We start from the raw sequence: 12,449 nt of genomic DNA, 5'->3' as shown, positions 1-12,449 counted from the left end.
TGAGAGATAAGACCAGAACTGCAAGGATTCGCGAATTTCGGTCGAGCAATTCGTTTTGTAGACTACGCAGAGCTCGGAGGGTTTCTTCTGAGAACGTGGAGTGGAAAAAAAATCTGGGAACGGCCTATAGAATGATTGAGAGCAGCTTCTGCAGTACCTAGAGACTTCAGTGTCGACTACCCTCCGTCTAAACTCGCCATCGGGGTCACTAGAGGGCGTTGGGAACGACTCAGCTCCTCGGGCCAACAACCTTCGCTCAATGAGAATATTACGTTCATTCATCCTTCCGACGTAGACCTTCGGAATTCCGAGCGTGGAGGCTCCAAGCCGCTCTATAAACCAGGTCGTGTACCCCGTATTCTCATTTCCGGGATATGCGTCACGTCCTGAAAGATCAACTGATTCGGGCGATTCTCTCATCTTCCCATTCTCCACGGATTCCCGGCGTCGGACGAGTGCATTACGGGCGAATCCTGTCAGCCTTTGAATGGAAAGATCCATGCCTTCGAATCCAAAGAGTACTATTCTCTTTTCCTTTCGAGGTGTAAGACGAGCGTCACCCCGGGGCTGTGTGTTGTGGGGTGAGACGCAAAAGAGGGAACTCGGCGGAGGAGGGCAAGGACGGTTACGTATCTCTGCCCATATCCCAATCATAGGGGGGAATCTCAGGATTGAATGAGCTTTTGGACACTGTCTGCGATGTTGCCAATAGTGCCGGCGACTTACAAAGCTGTCAACAGTATACCGATATGGCTGGTCAAAGGGTGTCAAGCAAGGAATTACCGAATGCGCGAGAGATGACCCTCCGGGGGGTTGCGAGCAGACCTCTCACCCAAAATACTCTTCCCCAACTCCAGCAGCCACTTCCATTGAACCCCGAGAGCAGGGAGACCGTGCGTTCTATCCGGTTCTCCGACGCATTCCGCGACATCTCATGTGTTAACGTGTGGGTTCCGATTACTTGTTTGGTGAAACGGATAAGCTCTAGCCCTTCGCCTCCCGTTCTCTGAGTGTTATTTCGGAGAAAACCGTTGTGTGCCCGTTCGTGACTCGGAGGTGATGATCTAAACACGAAGGCGACATGAACCGCAGTCGATCGGACCGGCCCTCAGCAGTGCCTCTATAATCAGACGGGGATTCTGGCCGTGGAACGCGCTGGTGGCGGTTGTGAGGTTCGTACACGAATCCATCTCTCTCCCCATAGCCGGACCGTTGTTCGACTTAATCAGTCGACGGAGGAGTTTATGGTTTATGCTCGGAATCATCACGGGGGGACATCGACTTGTAGAATACTTAATCTCCGAAAAGATACGTGCAGAACCCATCTGGCTAACGAATCCAGGGATGGGATACGAGAACACGTACAGAGGATACCCGCAATCCGCACCCCGAAGGCTCGGCCCGAATCGCTGAGTTGTCGCACTCAATCGTTGACTGTTCTACGTGGAACAGCGAGGACGAATGAGGGGTTTCAGATTGTCGTACAGTGTTTCCCTCGAGTTCCATTCGCAGAGAAAATGAGCTCCGAAAGGCGTTCAAACGCGGAACAAAAGGAGATTGACGGCTCGCGCCCTTCCCAGAAAACGTTAGGCTGAGGGAGGGGAATCCGTGGTTGGCTCGTTCACGCGCGCAGGGGCGCGAAACCGGCTCGGTCCCGACGCTTTGTGCTCCTGAAAGTCCATGGGTCCTTAGCGAGCATTCAGACGTTACACGAGGAAGCTAGGGAGTATGCGACTTTGGGATCACGAATTATCTCGGATTCAGTACGAGCCGTGCGATTACGGAGCGAGGGAAAGAATTCGAAATCCAAATGGGAACGATGAGGTTTGAACGGCGAGCATCGAAGATCTCATTCGGTGTGTCCCTTATCATATACGCGCTTGCGAACGAGGATCGTCAGAATCATCGAGCTCGATCAGGGAGTTTGGATGGTGTGCGTCCGGTGTCCCGGAGGGATCTCGCAGCACTCTGTGGATTACAGGAGCAATCAATGCACTCGCTGTGGTCGGGAAATTGAGCGACTTCGCTTTCAGCGCGTGAATGACCTGCTCGCCTGGCTGACGATCCGAATCGATTCGAGCTGTATGGGGAGGGTCGTTGAAGGAGGGAGGAATTCTTGCCCAGGTACACCATCGACACAATGCAGACGGAGCCCGGGGAACCAGGTGGGAACGTGCGTCTGAAATGATTCAGAGCTCGAGCTTTCCCGTTACCGCCAGACGTGGGACCCTCGAATGACCGAGGATCTTCTTCGATACTGATCTTCAACGAATGGGCTCCTTCCGACCCCTTCGGCAGGAGTCGCCCTGGATCCTTTCATGAATTCCTCTATGTGCTTTGAGCCGCCTCTGGATCGGCATCTTGGTGCCGGACGCAGGATCCTCTGATCACGATTAAATGAACTCAAGCGGCAAAACGAGACTGGGGACCTGCGCGAATCAATGTGCGGTTGACGTTTGCAATACCCGCGATAATGTGCATCCTCCGTTTTATGACACAATAATTCCGGTCGGAATTCCGTTAGTTAGTGCTGATGATGAGGACTGCAATAAACCGCATCGCTACAAGTTCAGGTAGCTTCTCACAACGGCTGATCCAGGCATGTCCCGAGGGGGCGAGGGGAATCCCCGCCCTCCTCGAGGGGGTTAAGCGAGAGATCTCAAGCCCCTGACATGGGAAGTATAGGAAGAGCTCAACCTTGGAAATAGCGAACGACACGCGAAAACTGTTTTTTTAATGCATTAATGTCTCGGGAAATTGAATTCGAATAATTGTATGCGACAGTTTCGCGGGAGACTGATGCATGCACCGGCTTGAAGTCTCGACTCTCATTGGAGGTATCAACCTCTTGCATCGAGTGTTCGTCTTCCGAAGAAGTCCTTGTTCTCGATCTCCCTCGGATCATTGGGAAAAGTCCAGCTTCCCTTTCTCCCTGCCGGAGCGCCGAGAAGCGTCCATTTTCACACGTTTTCCCCTTTATTGGGGGGCCGCCTCGCTGGTTGGTAACGAGTATCGCCGAATACGAAGCTGGTGGATTTAGTGTCTCCCGGAGACTCGAGAGGGAGAGAAAAATTCGAGATAACGAGCGCTCACGGAGGCATCGCACACAACTAATCTCACACGGATAGAAGTCATCAACTCATAGCTTTCGAGTCTTGGGCTAGGTATGATATACCCCGCTAGCTCATCGATCTTCCCTTTACCGAACGCTCTTCTTTCGTTTCACAGGTGTAAGATGGCAACGCAGATCTTGAAGGGGGATCTATCTTATCCGCCTCCACCCCTCATGTTCCAAGATCAAGTGCTCTCCCCCCATCGGAGTATCCAAACCCTTCAAACATCCACCTTGCCTTTACCGGTGAATAATCATGTCCACGTTCACAAACACGGCCAGAACAATGTTCTGAGCCGTGGTCAGATGCCACACCACATCCCGTGTGCGTCGCTAAAAAGCGGAAGCAAGCATCGGACAGCGAAACTGACCAACGGAACCAACACAATCAGTTGCGTGTACATCGACAAAAACGGAGTCACGACCGCAACGTGGAGCAAAGACGGTGAGTTTTCCTAAATCATCACTCCCATAGCGAGCGAGGAGAACTTCGGGAATTCTTACTTGGCTCCAAAAAGCGATCCCCACAGCGGATCATAGAGCTGCCGGGGGGAAGGACTCACGAAGAGCGAGGAAGGAGAACAGCCGGGTGGGCAGTTTCTTCCTGTTGCTGGTAGTTCACTGGAAGCAACCTGACGTCCTAGTCTCTTGAACTGGAAATACTCAGACATTGGGGCAGCAGCTTCCCGGAGTCAGGAACGTGACCGCTCTACAGAGACAGGAACAAAAATAATAACGAGCGAGGGAGGGCCGTCCGTTGTGTAAGCGAAGAAAATGTCGGACGGTTGAGAACGGACTAAGCTTGGAGGGGCAGTGGAGCTCAACTCACACTGGATGCACCCGAGGGTACGGTTGCGACTATCTTCCGAGAGTTCAGGAACTCTCACAGATTGATTGGGAAGACGAACTTCTGTTATCGTCTCTTCACTATTCGCCGAGAGGATGAAAAAGCGGGAAACGATGGAACATGACACTCCCCCATATGAGGAGCCTTCCAGTGCGCACGTAAGACGACGGCGACGGTGAAGCAGTCGAACGATGGAAGCGTCCATCGATACCAACGAGCGTTCTCGATGAGAAATTCTTTGGAAGGGAAGGAAGCAATCGAAAGCGAACCTTATCATTCTGGAAGTCGTTCCATGCAGCGAGTCACAGGTGCGCCTTGCGGCTCTGAATCGTGTCTTGTGAGAGAAACGCTGCCGGACTCCATTGACTCGCGAGTCACTGCGCGTTGACTCCCCTCGTTTTCTCATGATGATTCAAGGTTCTAGTGGTTGGGAGCAGAAGCATGCTAGACCATTCGATCAGGAGCTGACGGTGACGTGATCTGAGGTCCGGCAGTGTGGCTTCGTTGCGTCTTGACATGTCATCGGTCTTGGATATAAGTTTGAATTAGTAATTTATTCCGTTCCTCTCTCGGCATCATTGAGGGATCCGGAGATATCTCTGGAGAAAAAACCGGTCACTCAGAGTCGTACGTGGTGTGTTCGAAAAAATGATTACAGTCTTTGCCCAGAGTCACTGACCGAGTTCAATATCCGTCGCATCAGAGTATTGAGCCCTCGCCGATTTCCATAATCCCCGTGCTAGTCTCATGAGGAAATCATCGTGCATGAGCCTTCGACGTGCGCAGCTGTAGCCTCTGTCCCCGGAGTGGAAGGCAGTGATATTCCCAGGGCGGCTCTTGCGTCTGCGACAGGGATGCGCAAATGACACGCGTATTGCGGGTCGTGGATTCCGCGGAACGGACCAGCATGGACACGGAGAGGACAAGGGGATCTTAGCCGATGACGTGACCTTCCCCGCTCGCTGCTCGGTCGCTGCCCTTCGTTTCGGTCCCGCAATCGGAGGGCTTGTCCCGCCAAATCGAGTTCTTCTCCTTATATGCAAACCAGACCGTGACCGAGTCTGAGCCTGTGCGTTTTCGACTGCGTTCTTTTGAAAGTCGAACATGATGAAGAGAACAAACTTCGAGTCGACAACGTTCGAACGCGGAATCAGGCACCGGATCAGCAAGGGCACCAGGTGCTTCAACTCCTAACGGAAGGAGGAAGGGAGGCGCCCGCTTTGCGCAGTTGCGACGCTCAGTTTGTGTGGAATGCTTCTCTGCAGACTTGAGTCGCATCTCGGGCTCACGGACACCCCGCTGAAGTCGATCCAATAAGCTTCATAGTGAGCCGATCGGTTTTCCTCTGGATCGAATGACCATCGGACTATGCGATTGACTCCCGTCAAACTCCTTCCTTGCCTGATCCAAGTGAAGCTTGGAATCAAAGGGATAGCTCCGCCGAACAATTTCCAGAGCCTCAGAAACTCGCATCCTTTCCCAGAGGAAGATTTCGAGCATAACTATTCGTCCGATCGCTTTCGCTGTTGCGTGCAAGCTCGGCAGACGCATGGGCGTTCCAGATCGGCTTCAGGGCATCAATCCGCTGCTCGTCGGTGACCCGTCTGGGCATTTTCATCTATTCCATGAGAACCTTGGAGAGTACCATGGTAGACTTGAATCGAGAAATTTAACCTCAGAGGCAGGTAGATATGCGGCAAAGAGCCTGAACATCCGAATCCCGCTGTTTCCGAGCTTCGTTTGAACTTCTTTTCAGTTCTTCAATAGATCTCAAGTATACTTCTTCTCGAATTTCTTCATTTATCCATGTATGGCTGGTACGCCAACCATGCATTCCTCATTGATTGGACTAGAAATACTTTCGGAGGAACATTCCAAAGATTTCGAGCGTATGGCTGGGATCTCGGAATCTATCTTGGAACCACATCCTCGATCATTTATGCCGCGTGGACCGGTAGCATGTGTGGGTGATTCCACAGAAAATCGTGTCCGCTAATTCCGAATCGAAGCGGGAACTCTAATAACTCTAACCAGGGGAGTCGGGAGGCTCTCTTGTGAGCTGGGTCCCGGCCGCGGTTCTCCGCTGCACTAGTTTTATGGCTACCGCTAGGGGAAAAGCATAAAGTGAGTCGGCGAGGCTGCGTATCAATACTCAAACGTCCTAAGGGTTCTCCGTTCCGGGAGGTCAGACCGAAGAATATCCTCCGAAGTGGAGGCTTACGTATCCGATACGCCACGTGCTGTCGGTCACAAAGTTTCAAATGATGAACGGTCTCGATGAGGATCAGAAACTTCTGATTACTAGACGGAGGTCACTCCCAAGGTCAGCTAGCTTCGATCATATTCCATGTCGGTCATCTCAGAGCGAGGAGAGGATACACTCAATTGGCTGATTCTCGAGATCCAGATTCCTTCAAGATAAACTGAGGATTCATGCTACGGGGTGGGAAAGCTGTCATCTCGGTCGGCTTGCATTTTCGCTCAACAGGCTCCCGAGGAGAACCCTATCACTAACAATGAGTAAGAGCGCCTCAGTTTTTAATGCGCTCTTGTGCCTCAAGGTGCGAGTCTCCATGACTCGATGGCGCGACGCCTCAGCTCAGACAATTCCTTTCAACGCAGAGCTAATACTCCTTGTGGCGTGTCGAAAGATTGGGAAGATCTCGGAGCTCCGGACTGGAGATAGATGATCCACCGACTTGTTGGAGGAAGCTCGAGAAAGATCTCAAACAGCGGAGAGAAAGGAGCGAGCGAGATTCCCCATGATACAATTAGCTCAAAACGTTGCGCGCAAGTCGATTTTTTCGAAAATCCATAGGCACCGTCGAACAGGTGTCCACCTCCACATGAAATTCTCGTATGCCCAGTTGCGAATTGCAACCCTCAGAACGTGGAGCGAGCTCTCAGCCTTGGTCAAGTCTTTTGCGGTCTTGTGCTTGTCTCATCAGGACCCGTGCCGACATACTGCCGTCATTCGTAACCGGCCCCGCGTAAGATCCTGGCCAGAACGGTCTACTGCGGCAGATCCTGACCATATTCGCTTGGATATGCTCTGAATCTTCGTGAAGAATTTCGCGCCCTTCGTCGCCTCCTGATATTTGGTGATGGACGCCCTAGGGTCCGAAGCCTTCCATCTCAGTTTCTCGCGAATCGGTCGAATCCCTGGCGGAACATTGTCCATTGCCGTCCGCGACACCGATCAGCTCATAGCGACCAACAGCGCTCGGAAGGCATGGACCCGTCCGTCCTTAGCGGTGTGTGCACGGAAACGTAGCCGAGATTATCACCGGACGCCATCGTACGTGACCGTTGCAAACGTCCGTTCCTCGTCCGGTCACTCATGAGAGTCTGGCAGGAGCCAGTATCGAGAGCTTCGGAGGCTTCGAGAGAGAAAATCAACGTATGATTCGTTCTCCCGTAGACAAGGATCAGACGGGAGAAGGACGAGCACGACTCAGCGTTCTAGTTCCCTGGGCCGCAACTGCATCCGGAGTTCGTCTCTGCTCAAGGGTCGCGTGCCCGTCATTGTGGAAATGCACTGAGTGGAATCGCACCAGGTCGACGCGCTCGCTTCCTCCCCCGTATTGCTCTTGTTGCCCAGAATCGTCAGCGAGCGCAGGCGAAGCACTCCGATTGGGTCAATCCCAGCATTCGTTCAGCCCGTTATCCGAAAACGGAAGAGCCGAGGGCGAGGTGTCGTTCGAAATTGTTGACGAGCTCAGATCTCTGACTGGACCTATGGAAACTCCAGTTATTCCTCCTGCATCCATCCGCGAAACGGTGGACGTGAAAAATATCTGCCGCAGCCTGCCTTTCCAACCCGAGCCTTCCAGAGGCTGTCTGTGTTGAGTCAGAGTGTGGGCGAGGGAGTTTTTTTCGGCTAGCCGAGTGGCTTGCATCGCAGATCGGAACCTGGGGCCCGGCTGTGCTTTTGGGGAGCGCGGCTCAGGTTCTGTTCAATGTACCTATCCGCAGAAGGGGCATTCTCTGTGTATCCGACAGGCAATCCAGACCGGCGAGGAGGGAGGCACGCAGCCGAGCGGGCTGCAGCGCTCTCTCGGCGAGGAGCTTTGCGAGGCTTTTCGAGGGACTTGTGCGTAGCTTGTCGTTGCGCGTCCGGGGAGGCACCGCTGCCAGGGCGCCCGTCCGGCACCTCTTGGCAAGTGGTTAAACTTTGACGAGGCAACTTCCATGGGGTCCAATGACCGGGCACGACGCTACCGCCGACGAGTTTCGGTGGAGACATGCACTTTCTTGCCTTGTTCATTTACCTGCTACGTATACCAGGAACGTCCAGCCTAAAGCAGCTATCCTGTTCCGGGGATCGTCCGTATTTCTCATGGGGTTGAATTCTCACTGTATGCTGCCGAGTTGGAGGTTTTGGAAACGAGGAATTAGCAACAGATTCCTCGATGGATTCGTCCGCCAAGCATCGAACTCCACACCTGGCGATGACCATGTTCGAGACCGCGACTCATTCCTATACTAAACAATGCGTTCGCACATCGAGAATTAACGAACGAAGCGATGGTCGACGGCTCTGGAGGACTGCGCAAAACCGTTCAGTGGTCAGCTGACCACGTCAAGGGTGGCAGCGGCCTCGCGCCAAGAGTTCCGAAATATTCGCGACAACACAACCTTGCGTATGGGATTCAGATCCCACAGCGCTCCCATAGAACGAGTTCTACGCGACTCGGTCACGGCTGAAACGGATGGAGCGGTCGCTAAGGCTCCGTTGCAGCGGAACGACATAGAAATATATCCGGAAGCTCTTCCAAACGGAAGGGGAGTATCGTCCGACCCGCCTAAGCGAATGACAACGATTCCCCGGTTCGTTCACCTTGATCGGCAGTGGTGGTGGTACACGGAATCAGTCATGTGAGTTGGGGAAATATTGAATCCGAATGCATTCTGGCATTGTCCTCTCGTGTCTATCCAGAGCGCGAACTCTCCGGCCAGAATCCCGCTGAAAATCCCGATGGTCGCTCCATAAAGTAAAAAATCACAAGGTGCCTTTCCTGAAGACTGGGGAGCCGTTCCACGGAAAACTCTCCGAGCTGGTCGGGAAGAGACTCTTAGAACGAGGAGAGCATTCACTGCATCCAGTAGTCCGACAGCGCAAAGTGACAAATACGCTTCTCTCCATATTTCATGCACTTTCGCGTCACTTGAGCGATGCTGCCGTGTTAAGTTTTCTTTCGTCCTTCGTCTACACGTCGTCCCCTCAAGGTTACTCGCACTCTCTCGTCGAAGCCATCACGCTTGACGGCCAGAACATCGGTACCCGATGCGAGAAGCAGTTTTTCGACAATCGTTAGTTTTTTTGAGAGTGTTCGACGACTCTGAATTCCGTCTTCACGTGAAGTTCTCGTCCATTCCACCGTGAATCATATTGGAAAAATGAAGGCCATGTGTAGAAGGTCACGACACGGTGAAGAGCATAAAGAGGCCGCATTCATCAATGAGATCTATCGTTTCTGGAACACTGATCTGTGGTCAGACTCAACAAGTCTCTCATTGTCAGTCTCCATGATCATAGCTTGACTGGAATTCGCGGCGCGAGATCCAGAAAACGTATCTGAGCACAACTTGACTGAAATTTGTCCACTATTTAAATTATGCGAGGTTCAGCGTCACACTTAGGTCAAATGCCATCGTTGATGGATGGCGTCATCGGTGCTGACAGGGAGAACGCAAGAACGGAAAGATCCCATTTTTATAGCTCCTCAATCTTTCGATGCCTGACCTTCACCGGTTCAGCTCAATTTGACATTTTCTTCTTCGGAAGCAACAAGAAGATAACGAGGAAAATTGAGAAGAGTGAGTTCCTTCTCGAAAAGACACATCATCCAATCCATGGTTCATCGACCAAGTTCCAAGTCCCCTCGAGAGACGAATTCCAGTGTTTCTTTGGTCACTTCCCCCTTTGACTGCCGATCAGGACTGTAGAAGTTCGAGACTTTCCAGTATACACTGTCAAATCTTGATTCATGCATCTGAGGATCGGATGCCCCTACTCCCACGCGTGAGAGAAAAGTTGAAAAAAAACTCTCCTCCTGCGGAAGTCAACCGATCGTCTCCAACACGAACTTGGATAACTCTCTTTACGTGATTTGGTTTCTTTTCCCGACACACCGCTCAGTCGATACGGCTGATTCTCCAATGCATACAGGGACCACGAAAGAGCTGGTTGTAGCAGCCGCTTTCCCCCCATATGTGGGAAGCTGATCCCGTTGTGTGATGCCGTCGTCAAATGCTTGGCTTTCTGTGTCGCTGAAAGAGAACGGATATCCTCCGCGAATGAAGCCGGCAGCGGATAAGTGCCACTAACTGGAAGCGTCCCGCCGTCAGCTGCCATTGTCCTGTGAGCATCTGTGCCGACCTACGGCACGTGAGGCGTGATACCGATGTTCGCCGTTATTCTATTGAGGAATTTCATTTGCGAACGAACGATTGAAGGAGTGAACGAACCGACCAATGAGCCGATCGGCGAGGAGCCCGTGTCAGGTCGCTGTTTCGAATGTGCCCAGCCGCAACCCGCAATTGTGTGAGGGACAAGGCAGCGGAATACTGTCGCCGATGCGGTTCATTGCGAGCCGCCAGGAGTCAGAGATGGAGAGACTCCCTTGCGCCGCGAATGCCGCTCGTTTTGCCTGATTCTGAGCCTCCAAAACGATGTCGGCACACGTTGCGTGTTCTCCGCATAGGGAACGCGGCGAGATGGGGGGGAAGAGATCGCCCATCGTGGACGACACGATCCATGTGCGACGATTTAAGAGCCTACGACCCGTATCGACTCGATTAAGGGTTAGAGTCCCAATCATGGGAGCCAGACAGCACCCATAGATCATCGTGTGGAGAAAGACGAAATCGTATATGAGGTCCTCCGTGGAGTCGGAAATATTGAGAAGAGACTGAGCGTGGGGAGCTCGAAACTCCACTGAACAGAGCTGACAAATCAATCATCCGGGGCGCCGACCCAGGACTCCTCGGAGATCGGAATCTCTTCTTCAGATTGGATTACGCTTCTCGATTACAGATTTCTATCGCTCGACGGCGCAACATCTCAGTTCTGCCGGAAGCGAACCATCCCCGAGAAGCATTGCCGTCAGCGAATCCAGTAGAGCCCCCTGGCGCAGAGCTCTGCCGGCGAAAACATTCTATGCCCGGGAACAGGAAACGTAGGGACTCTGGGTCCGGGCTCCGTCTCCGAGCATCTTGATCGAAGTTTCCCTTTCGCTGCTGACTCCATCGAAGACACGTTCGGGAGGACATAGGGAATTTGTGATATAGAAAAAAAGGCAGGAACCTCCAGCCAGAAGAATTCCAGACAATCCTTCGATGTTCGCGGAAAACTGGAGGTAGAGCTCTCGAAAGGGAGGAAATTGTCTTTTTGATTCCTGTGAGCACCGAAGCGCAAACAGTCAATAAAGATTTCCGAGGCTGCCGAAGCCGCCACCGCACACTTCAAAATGGCGGTAGGGCGCCCCGGACTCGGGAGTGGGTTCCTCGAAAACCGATGAGCTCTCTCCGTCGCCGACCGGCAGTGCAAAGCGTGTATCAAGGTCATCTCCGACGTTTGCCATCCGAGGCTAGCTCCTGACCTGGACTCATCATCCGGACTCCTCAAGGTTTTCGACGTTGATATAGGAGCGTTCTTTCCGAGAGCTCCACGAAATCGTATTCCCGAAGAGGATGAGAGGATCGGTTCCTGTGGGATGAGACCGGTGTATCCGAGATATCGAACGGCCTCTGATGGACAGGAATAAATCGTCTCTGCGGACTTTTTAGCTCCACAGCGATTGATTTTCGCGGAGCCTGGAACCACAGTCAAAACAGCGGGTGAAGTAGCCACAATGCTGATCTCGTGGAGGAAGCACGCTCCGTCAACGACTCAAACAATAGCTGCAATTGTTCGTGTTCAAGGCGAAAAGAGAGCTAGGTTTCATATTCAGCTCAGCTGGGAGCGAGTCGGGAACAGGAGACCAACATATCGAATGGAATGGGGAGGATGACACGCAGAGTATGGACTGCTGCGAGCAGTAACAGAACAATAATGGGAGTTTGCGACGATGCGACTGCATGCCGGCTTTGCTTGGAACAAAAGTCTTCTTCTGGTGTTGCAACCTGGCGAGAGCGTCAACTTTCTATACTCTAAGGCTCTAGGCCGACTTTCCCGCCGAGAAGTTTCACTCTTGAGTCCTGTGAGGCGGTCCACCCTGCGAGGCTAAAATAAGGACCCTCGCAAGTGAATATGAGCGACGATTAGGATCGAGGAGGTCCATTCAGACGGTAGCCATGGGAGACGGCGGGCTCCATTTTCCCCTGGGAAATGCGAGAGAAATTCCGCATCGCCAGACCTGAAACTGTGTCGAAGCCGATTCTATGTCGGGTCTGTCTGGAGAGGAGCTCTGCACGAATTTGGAACATTTTTCTCCAAATGATTATCGTGACGAGGATCATCGCTCTTATCCTCAGGAGTGTAAAGGT

At 52.6% G+C, this 12,449-nt stretch overlaps 1 protein-coding gene across 1 annotated transcript in view; it reads left to right on the top strand.

The window, feature by feature from the left end:
• Positions 1–1,094: 1,094 nt before the first annotated feature.
• The window catches only part of LOC100903401 (serine/arginine repetitive matrix protein 1), a 55,869-nt gene continuing 44,514 nt past the window's right edge, over positions 1,095–12,449 (top strand). The window contains exons 1-2 of the mRNA XM_029110643.1: positions 1,095–1,172; positions 3,229–3,557. Coding sequence (XP_028966476.1) covers positions 3,236–3,557 — 322 coding nt within the window. The 5' untranslated portion in view covers positions 1,095–1,172; positions 3,229–3,235. The remainder of the gene's footprint in view (positions 1,173–3,228; positions 3,558–12,449) is intronic.

The sequence above is a fragment of the Galendromus occidentalis genome, unplaced genomic scaffold (assembly GCF_000255335.2).
Source record: "Galendromus occidentalis unplaced genomic scaffold, Mocc_1.1 scf7180000076944, whole genome shotgun sequence".
Taxonomy (NCBI): domain Eukaryota; kingdom Metazoa; phylum Arthropoda; class Arachnida; order Mesostigmata; family Phytoseiidae; genus Galendromus; species Galendromus occidentalis.
The sequence above is the reverse complement of the archived record's forward strand: the minus strand, read 5'-3'. Positions and strand labels throughout refer to the sequence as shown.